Source organism: Oncorhynchus gorbuscha, linkage group LG11 (genome assembly GCF_021184085.1).
Source record: "Oncorhynchus gorbuscha isolate QuinsamMale2020 ecotype Even-year linkage group LG11, OgorEven_v1.0, whole genome shotgun sequence".
Classification (NCBI taxonomy): Eukaryota; Metazoa; Chordata; class Actinopteri; order Salmoniformes; family Salmonidae; genus Oncorhynchus; species Oncorhynchus gorbuscha.
This window is the reverse complement of record NC_060183.1, coordinates 64,679,176-64,689,779: the sequence shown is the minus strand read 5'-3', so window position 1 is coordinate 64,689,779 and position 10,604 is coordinate 64,679,176. Positions and strand designations below refer to the sequence as shown.

The 10,604-nt window shown below is 44.0% G+C and overlaps 2 protein-coding genes across 2 annotated transcripts; one reads left to right on the top strand and one right to left on the bottom strand.

The window, feature by feature from the left end:
* Positions 1 to 503: 503 nt before the first annotated feature.
* On the top strand, positions 504 to 905 carry LOC124047703 (zinc finger protein 239-like). The gene has a single exon (XM_046368008.1). The coding sequence runs from the start codon at positions 504 to 506 to the stop codon at positions 903 to 905; it is 402 nt and encodes a 133-aa protein (XP_046223964.1).
* Positions 906 to 8,466: 7,561 nt separating this feature from the next.
* Positions 8,467 to 10,369, bottom strand: LOC124049119 (claudin-4-like). Its single transcript, XM_046370475.1, has 2 exons — positions 10,288 to 10,369; positions 8,467 to 10,153 (listed from the first exon to the last, which is right to left on the bottom strand). Exons 1-2 carry the CDS (start codon positions 10,335 to 10,337, stop codon positions 9,505 to 9,507), a joined length of 699 nt encoding a protein of 232 aa, XP_046226431.1. The 5' UTR covers positions 10,338 to 10,369; the 3' UTR covers positions 8,467 to 9,504.
* Positions 10,370 to 10,604: the final 235 nt, after the last annotated feature.

Genomic DNA, 10,604 nt, shown 5'->3' with positions numbered 1-10,604 from the left:
CTAAAGCAGCACAACTAAGAAGTCACATGAAAGTGCATGCCGGGGAAAAGCCTCACCTCTGCACCGACTGTGGGAAACTATTCCAGTCGTTACACGCGTTTGAAAGACACCAGCAGAAACATGCTGGAAAGATTCTTCACCAATGCTCAGACTGTGGTAAGGTTTTTACCAGAGCCTATCACTTGAGAAGACACCAGCATACACATAAAGAGAAGTCTAATCACTGCTCTGATTGTGGTAAGAGCTTCACTCGATTGGAACATCTAAAAAGACACCAGCGGAAACACAAGGAAAAGACACGTTACCACTGCTCTATGTGTGAGGAGAAGTTCTCTACACAGGCAATGTTAAATAGTCACCTGCAGGTACATGTTGGAGAGCTACCTCACCATTGCTCTGACTGTGGAAAGGCGTTCTCAGACAAAAGACAATTTGACATCCACCAGAAAAGACATCAGCGAAAAACTGTAAAAGAGAGGTCTTACCTTTGCAGTGACTGTGGAATGACTTTCAGCAAGCCAAGCACATTTAAGGTGCACCAGAGATCTCACACAGGAGAAAAACCATACAGCTGCTCAGAGTGTGGGAAGAGTTTTGTCCAGTCCACCACACTCCGGATCCACCTCCAGTGGCACGCTGGGGCGAGGGCCAGCTACTCCTGCCCTGTCTGTGGGAAGACTTTCTCTCGCTCTAACAGTGTGAAGAGACATCAGATGGTTCACACAGGAGAGAGACCTCATGAGTGTCCCTGCTGTGGGAAACGCTGCTTCCGACGGAGTGCTTTGATCATACATATGAGGATTCACACTGGAGAGAAACCATACATTTGTTCTGAGTGTGGGAAGAGGTTCTCCCAAGATGGCGACCGGAAACGACACCAGATAAGACACCACCCTGACCTCTGACCTGAAGAGGACAGCAGGCACAGGCAGGCTTCAGGAGAGGCACACCAGTCCCAAATCCACCCTCAGCCACTACCCTCCTAGCTCCTACCTCCTAGCCCCTATACCAGGGGGTGTCAAACTCATTCCTGGAGGGTCTAGTGGTTTTTATTATTTCCTTTACATTTGTGTCCAATTAACACCTAGACAACCAGGTGAGGGGAGTTCCTAATCAAGTTCAAGGGAGGAGCGACAATCGGCAGACACTCGACCCACCAGATATTGAGTTGACATCCCTGCCCTATACCCTCTACCCCGAGCTCTTACATTTAGCTCCTAACCTCTAGCTCCTACTCCTTAGCTAGCCCCAGCCCTCTAGTAAATATCTGTTTCAAAGAACAGCTCAAATGTCAACCATTTTATGTCAGGTTGTTTGTTTTGTTTGCTTTTCCATTTCCTCCTTTAATTGTACATTACTATTTGAGATGTGCTGTACTGTGTTCAGAGAACAGTCCTGTAGTTCTCCCTTTCTTTTAGACTGACATTTGCTGCTTTCCAAATAACATTTGACAAACGTTTAGGCCACAGGGTAATAAATGTTTGTGGACCACTGTGTTATTAGTTTGTGTTTTTCAGTCACTTTGATTCAAGTTTAACAACCAGTAATACATTCATCAGTCCTTGTTTATTTCATTGTAAACCAGAAGGTGATAGTTGGGGTGTGCTGAGTTAGCAGAGGCTACGATTACACACAGTCTCTCCAATGTATGTATTTATATTGTATGTTTGTGTTTATTATTATGTATGTGTGAAATCTGTATCGTTTATTCAGTCAGCTGCAGTCTCCCAGCAGAGACCAGAGACAAACATTTCCCTCTGAGGCCCTTATTCAATTTCTCTGTCTGTCTCTGTGTGTGGAATCTTTTCATTTGGACCTCAAAGTGCTTTATGTTATTTTCTTATTTTATCATTCACACCTTTCTTCATAATTCAATATTTCTATCCATGTTGTACAGTTTGCATGGTGCATTAAACAGACCCATAACAAAGGATTAACAGTTAAGGCTACTCCAGTAATTTATCTCAGTAGGCTAGATTATGGAGAAGGCTGTGATCACCTTCTCCTGCAATTCAGAGCGTTCCTGCATGTGTCCATTCCTGTATCTGTAGGAACTCCTCTTTGTACTTCTATTGGTCCATTTTTAAATTAGGACTCCGGTACACATGTGGGAGTCGGGGGCTACACAGCTAATTTAGTAGGCGGCGGCAATACACCTTATAGGATAAAAAAAGGACGACCTTGCTAGCTAGCTAAGACACCGGTAGAAAGTGTCCCCCGCACCTGCCTACTGAGCACTGCCTTCCCGCAGTTCTGTTAATGTTACGTTTGGGGTTTCTGTGTCTGTTTTGTTCATTACATCATCTCCTCACAGATTAAAACAAATAGAGGGGTTAGGTGGCTGTTATATCTGTTACATCTGGCATCCAACGCATCAACAGATTACACATACATTTTAAGATAAAACGTTGCACATTAATCATTAATTATACTACAATGAGGTCATAGCCTAAACGAAAAACTCGGGTAATACTTCGAATTCCATTTTGACCCACATTTCAATCGCATAGACAAATGGAGAAATGGAGAAATGGAGAATATCAAAAGTGTCACTTCAACACAAGCCACATGCAGGAACCAATGGGACGCTCGAGGGGGGGAAGGGGCGGCGATCAATGTATGAATGTCCTCATACTGGAATACACATAATTGTGGACCGAAATCAGACACTACTGAGGGATTCGACTATCTGGCCCAGATTACCCCGGAGGTTGCACCTGGTGAAAAGTGATAGCATACTTTTTGGAACCGGGCTGCCACCGGGGTGGTGCCCTGTTCAAAGCTCACTGCGCAGTTGGCTCAAAACAAAAGTGACGTGGCCTGAGCTAGATTAAGAACTTGGAGTTAAGAGGTGGATTCTGTTTTCACATACAAAGGTGATTGCTTTTGATACAAACGCCTTATCTGCCTTCCCAATGAAAACTAGTTTGACAATTCAAACATATATTTTATGGAAAAAATATGTTGTATGTTTCTAGACGATGCAACATGCTGCCTAGTAGACAACATGAAGGAGCGCTGCACATCACTGTTCCATTTGAGTATGTTTCTAGACGATGAAACATGCTGCCTTGTAGACAACATGAAGGAGCGCTGCACATCACTGTTCCATTTGAGTATGTTTCTAGACGATGCAACATGCTGCCTTGTAGACAACATGAAGGAGCGCTGCACATCACTGTTCCATTTGAGTATATTTCTAGACGATGCAACATGCTGCCTTGTAGACAACATGAAGGAGCGCTGCACATCACTGTTCCATTTGAGTATGTTTCTAGACGATGCAACATGCTGCCTTGTAGACAACATGAAGGAGCGCTGCACATCACTGTTCCATTTGAGTATGTTTCTAGACGATGCAACATGCTGCCTTGTAGACAACATGAAGGAGCGCTGCACATCACTGTTCCATTTGAGTATGTTTCTAGACGATGCAACATGCTGCCTTGCAGACAACATGAAGGAGCGCTGCACATCACTGTTCCATTTGAGTATGTTTCTAGACGATGCAACATGCTGCCTTGCAGACAACATGAAGGAGCGCTGCACATCACTGTTCCATTTGAGTATGTTTCTAGACGATGCAACATGCTGCCTTGCAGACAACATGAAGGAGCGCTGCACATCACTGTTCCATTTGAGTATGTTTCTAGACGATGCAACATGCTGCCTTGCAGACAACATGAAGGAGCGCTGCACATCACTGTTCCATTTGAGTATGTTTCTAGACGATGCAACATGCTGCCTTGTAGACAACATGAAGGAGCGCTGCACATCACTGTTCCATTTGAGTATGTTTCTAGACGATGCAACATGCTGCCTTGTAGACAACATGAAGGAGCGCTGCACATCACTGTTCCATTTGAGTATGTTTCTAGATGATGCAACATGCTGCCTTGCAGACAACATGAAGGAGCGCTGCACATCACTGTTCCATTTGAGTATGTTTCTAGACGATGCAACATGCTGCCTTGCAGACAACATGAAGGAGCGCTGCACATCACTGTTCCATTTGAGTATGTTTCTAGACGATGCAACATGCTGCCTTGCAGACAACATGAAGGAGCGCTGCACATCACTGTTCCATTTGAGTATGTTTCTAGACGATGCAACATGCTGCCTTGTAGACAACATGAAGGAGCGCTGCACACCACTGTTCCATTTGAGTATGTTTCTAGACGATGCAACATGCTGCCTTGTAGACAACATGAAGGAGCACTGCACATCACTGTTCCATTTGAGTGTTTCTAGATGATGGAACATGCTGCCTTGTAGACAACATGACCGAGCGCTGCACATCACTGTTCCATTTGAGTGTTTCTAGACGATGCAACATGCTGCCTTGTAGATGTAACGGATGTGAAACAGCTAGCTTAGTTAGCGGTGTGCGCTAAATAGCATTTTAATCGGTTACGTCACTTGCTCTGAGACCTTGAAGTAGTAGTTCCCCTTGCTCTGCAAGGGCCGCGGCTTTTGTGGAGCGATGGGTAACGATGCTTCGAGGGTGACTGTTGTCGATGTGTGCAGAGGGTCCCTGGTTCGCGCCCGGGTATGGGCGAGGGACGGTTCAAAATTATACTGTTACATAGACAACATGAAGGAGCGCTGCACATCACTGTTCCATTTGAGTATGTTTCTAGCACATCACTGTTCCATTTGAGATGCAACATGCTGCCTTGTAGACAACATGAAGGAGCACTGCACATCACTGTTCCATTTGAGTATGTTTCTAGACGATGCAACATGCTGCCTTGTAGACAACATGAAGGAGCGCTGCACATCACTGTTCCATTTGAGTATGTTTCTAGAGGATGCAACGAGAATGGCGCTCCCCGGCACCTCTTTTGCCCATTGACCTGTCCACTGCGGCTCAGGTTATTATAACATAAACCACGTGATAAGCGTATGATGACGTCACACTGTTGACGTCTGCATACTTCGGTAGCTAACAAGCACGTTTGCGAAGACTAGAGTTTACTTTGTACTGTCGTTAATCATTTTTCTTGTTGAGTTACTGAATAACGATTATTTTCTTTCACGCTCCGAATGTAAAATTGACTGGTTGCAGTGAAGAGTTGTCGGTTATATCACGATTCCAGGACAACACAGCAGCATCGGGACTCTTAGCTATCCTTCACTGTGGGCCAAATCATCAAAAGCTTTTAATGGATACAGAAAACAACACTTCTACAGAGACAATGTTTGACTGCAAGGACAGTTTACATATAGACAGGCAACTGGGGTGGCAGTGTAGCCTAGTGGTTAGAGCATTGGACTAGTAAAATAAAGGTAAAAAAAAAAACTGTGTCAGAGAACGTTGGAGAAAGGAAGAAAATTGCCCCAATCTCTGATAATTATTATGGTGGTGTTGATGATTATGATGATGGTGACGATGATGCCTGTGACAACAGTTCTAAAACCAGAGACAAGCCCTACCACTGCTTAGACTGTGATAATTGTTTTACCTGTGTCAATAATTTTAAAAGACACAAGAAAACACATAGTAATGAAAAATCTCACAAATGCTCTAATTGTGGTAAAAGTTTCACCGGACTGGAACATTTGAAAAAACACCAGCGAAGCCATATGACTGACAAATCATACCATTGCACTAACTGTGATGAGTGTTTCTCTAAAGCAGCACAACTAAGAAGTCACATGAAAGTGCATGCCGGGGAAAAGCCTCACCTCTGCACCGACTGTGGGGAAACTATTCCAGTCGTTACACGCGTTTGAAAGACACCAGCAGAAACATGCTGGAAAGATTCTTCACCAATGCTCAGACTGTGGTAAAGTTTTTACCAGAGCCTATCACTTGAGAAGACACCAGCATACACATAAAGAAAAGTCTAATCACTGCTCTGATTGTGGTAAGAGCTTCACTCGTCCAGAAAATCTAAAAAGACACCAGCGTAAACACAAGGAAAAGACACGTTACCACTGCTCTATGTGTGAGGAGAAGTTCTCTACACAGGCAATGTTAAATAGTCACCTGCAGGTACATGTTGGAGAGCTACCTCACTATTGCTCTGACTGTGGAAAGGCGTTCTCAGACAAAAGACAATTTGACATCCACCAGAAAAGACATCAGCGAAAAACTGTAAAAGAGAGGTCTTACCTTTGCAGTGACTGTGGAATGACTTTCAGCAAGCCAAGCACATTTAAGGTGCACCAGAGATCTCACACAGGAGAAAAACCATACAGCTGCTCAGAGTGTGGGAAGAGTTTTGTCCAGTCCACCACACTCCGGATCCACCTCCAGTGGCACGCTGGGGCGAGGGCCAGCTACTCCTGCCCTGTCTGTGGGAAGACTTTCTCTCGCTCTAACAGTGTGAAGAGACATCAGATGGTTCACACAGGAGAGAGACCTCATGAGTGTCCCTGCTGTGGGAAACGCTGCTTCTGACGGAGTGTTCTGATCATACATGTGAGGAGTCACACTGGAGATAAACCATATGTTTGTTCTGAGTGTGGGAAGAGGTTCTCCCAAGATGGCGACCGGAAACGACACCACCCTGACCTCTGACCTGAAGAGGACTGCAGGCACAGACAGGCTTCAGTAGAGGCACACCGATCCCAAATCCACCCTCAGCCCCTACCCTCCTAGCTCATACCCCCTAGCCCCTATACCAGGGGGTGGCAAACTCATTCCTGGAGGATCTAGTGTTTTTTATTATTTCCTTTCCATTTGTGTCCAATTAACACCTAGACAACCAGGTGAGGGGAGTTCCTAATCAAGTTCAAGGGAGAAGCGACAACCTGCAGACATTCGGGTGTTCAGACATTGAGTTTGACTTAATGGCTACATTTGACTCATCGCTGCTACTGTTTATTATCTATCCTGTTGCCTAGTCATTTTATTTCTACCTGTATGTACATATCTACCTTAATTATCTCAAACCTGCACATCGACTCAGTACTGGTACACCCCCCCCCCCTCGAGTGTGTGTATATATCATTTGTATTTTTAATTTGTATTTTTTTCTTCTATTATTTGTTCCTTTTTTTCTCTGCATTGTTGGGAAGGTTCCACAAGTAAACATTTCACTGTTAGTCTACACCTTTTGTTTACGACAATGCACCACTGCTCTATACCCTTTACCCCCTAGCACCTAAACCCTAACCCCTAACCCTGTAGTGAAAATCTGATAGAATTTAACAATGAGTGAACCATTTATGTCAGGTTGTTTGCTTTTCCATTTCCTCCTTTAATTGTACATTACTATTTGAGATGTGCTGTACTGTGTTCAGAGAACAGTCCTGTAGTTCTCCCTTTCTTTTAGACTGACATTTGCTGCTTTCCAAATAACATTTGACAAACGTTTAGGCCACAGGGTAATAAATGTTTGTGGACCACTGTGTTATTAGTTTGTGTTTTTCAGTCACTTTGATTCAAGTTTAACAACCAGTAATACGTTCATCAGTCCTTGTTTATATCATTGTAAACCAGAAGGTGAAAGTTGGGGTGTGCTGAGTTAGCAGAGGCTACGATTACACACAGTCCTATGTTTATGTATTCACAGTGCATTCGTAAAATATTCAGACCCCTTCACTTTTTCCACATTTTGTTACAGTCTTATTCTAAAATGTATTAAATTATTTCCCCCTTATCAATCTACACACAATACCCCACAATGACAAAACAAAAACAGTTTTTTAGATATTTTTGCAAATGTATTAAATATAAAACATCTTAAATATCATATTTACATAAGTATTCAGATATTTTATTCAGTACTTTGTTGAAGCACCTTTGGCAGCAATTACAGCCTCAAATCTTCTTGGGTATGACGCTACAAGCTTGGCACACCTGTATTTGGGGAATTTCTCCCATTCTTCTCCACAGATCCTCTCAAGCTCTGTCAGGTTGGATGTGGAGCCAGGATCAAGGGAAAGATGAATGGCGCAAAGTACAGAGAGATCCTTGATGAAAACCCGCTCCAGTGCGCTCAGGACCTCAGACTGGGGCAAAGGTTCACCTTCCAACAGGACAATGACCCTGAGCACACAGCCAAGACACTGCAAGAGTGGCTTTGGGACAAGTCTCTGAATGTCCTTGAGTGGCCCAGCCAGAGAATGGACTTGAACCCGATCGAACATCTCTGATCTGTGCCTCGATACAATCCTGTCTCGGAGCTCTACGGGCAATTCCTTCGACCTCATGGCTTGGTTTTTGCTCTGACATGCACTGTCAACTGTGGGACATTATATAGACCGGTGTGTGCCTTTCCAAATTATGTCCAATCAATTGATTTAGCACAGCTGATAAGGGTCTGAATACTTTCCGAATGCACTATATATTGTGTTTGTGTGTGTGGTAGAAGGTCAATATAGAGAAACCTCAGTAATGCAACTGAAACTGTATTGTGAACTGTGCTTAATAAACAGTCAATAGTACATGCTATTAGAATAAAAAATAGCCTAATGCACATGTAACAGACAATAATACTACACAGAAACACAAGGGGGTTTGTGATTTCATTTTTATTATCATCAATTGCCCAATAGTTTAAAGAGGGCCAGGAAAACAGATAGGTCCACAATCAGCTAGTTATACAGTACAATATAACAGCATTCAAATGCAAATAAGCTCATTTGATCATCATATGAGGGCACATTATTCTGAGTAGCATTCACTGCTTACAAAGGACATGTCCAGTGTGGGAACCTAAAGTTATTAACTATGTTGAAAACCAGTCCCTGCTTCTATGTATGTAGCTATTTACAACTTACATGCAGACACTAAAGCCAGTTGAGAACAATAGGTTTTATTCACAGAGCACACAGACTTGACAGACCACTCTGGCCAGACAATAGCCTAGTGTCAAATGATAACATCAACATTTAAAACATCTTTACCTTTAGCCTATATAATACTGATGAAATAGTAATATGCAAATACAAGAGTTTATAAAAAACGCTACACAATGGATAGGCTACACAACAAGTAGGTCCCACTGGGCACAGACATCGTTCAATGTCTAGTTTTCATTTACATGTGGTTGATTTGTCAACTAACGTGAATTTAACTTGAGATTAACCAAAAATGTCACCTTCTCATTGGATGTGGGTTACAAGTTGGGTGAAAAATACGAAATTCCCTTAGTTGATTGATCACTGTTTCAATGTTTTGGTCGTTAGCTGCGCTCTCGATTGTGTTTGGCTTCATTGGCAACATTTTTTATTTTCTGGTCGCCAGACCCCTATACAACGGTGTAGCCTACAACACACAGAAATATATGTTCGAAAAAATATACACTGAATTCAAACTGAGGAAGTTAAAGTTTGGTGAAGTCGGCATGCATAACAGACAATCAAACCACATGAAAAAAAGTATCCTGATATCGTCTAGCCTAAACACCATTTCCCTTATCAAAGCCACCGTTCTAGGTGACCACAATAAAGATAACGTATGTGATGGGCATCAAACAGGAAGGGTAGACATGAACTTGTCTGTCCGGTTCCTGTGGCAAGTTTGGATGTGCGCAAAACTCTTTTCATCACCTACACATAATGTCTCTTGTCGAAGTCTCCGTTGGCCGAGATGGTCTTGGTGGGATAGGCACTCTTGCCTCGCTGTGGACAGGAGCAGCACAGCATGGTTCCCCCCAGAAGGAGCAGGGCTGTGGCGGCCCAACCGATATAGATGGCCGCTCCTATCTCCCTCTTCTTGGACGAGGACACATCTGGGTTGTAAAAGTCTACTATGATGTTATTGGCCATCCAACAGAGGGGAACCAATACCAATAGACCGCTGATTATGTAGACCACCCCACCGGCGTGCACCACTTTTGCTTTCACCAATTCGGTCTTGATACAGTTAGTGCACTGCGCCCCGGCAATAGTCACCACCAGCCCCGCCACCCCAAGAACCGCCGCGATCACCGTGAGGGCGCGCGCTGTCTGCAGGTCATGGCTGAGCGCCAGCACCGAGTCGTGCATCTTGCACTGCATCTGGCCGGTGCTCTGCACCACGCATGACATCCAGAGCCCGTCCCAGTTGGTCTGCGCGACCACGATATTCATATCGATGAACGCCGTCACCTTCCACATGGGCAGCCCGCACGCGATCATGACCAGGAGCGAGCCCAGTAGGCACAACCCCATCCCCAGGAACTCCAGACAAGCAGAGAGCATGGTGAGCCTTTTTCTTCTTCAAATACAAAGAGGAGATTGAACAAAAATGTCATTTAATATCCACTAGAATATCAGAAAAAGATCTTCTCCTATTCGCTGTAGAAATGTTAGGCTTATAATATATGAACTAAGATATGTTAGGATATTAACCTGTTTAGTAAGGTATATAGGCTCTCTAGCAGCACAGGATCTATGTACATCGCTGTCTGAATCCACTCTGTGCAGGATGGGGTGCGGGGTTTGTCATTTGTGGGACGGCTATTCGTACGCCACAGTTCAGATCAACAGTTACACTTATATGTCAAAACAAAGTGGACAGACTTTGAGCCAACCGGCGGCAAGGGCATTCTCCGCTTCAGCCAATGAGCAGGCAGAAGTTGCATCCAGGGAGACAAGAGTTTCCTGAGGAGAGCTGGTGTGTGTGTGGCAGTAACAGAGAAAGACAACAACAGATGTGCAGGTTGTCC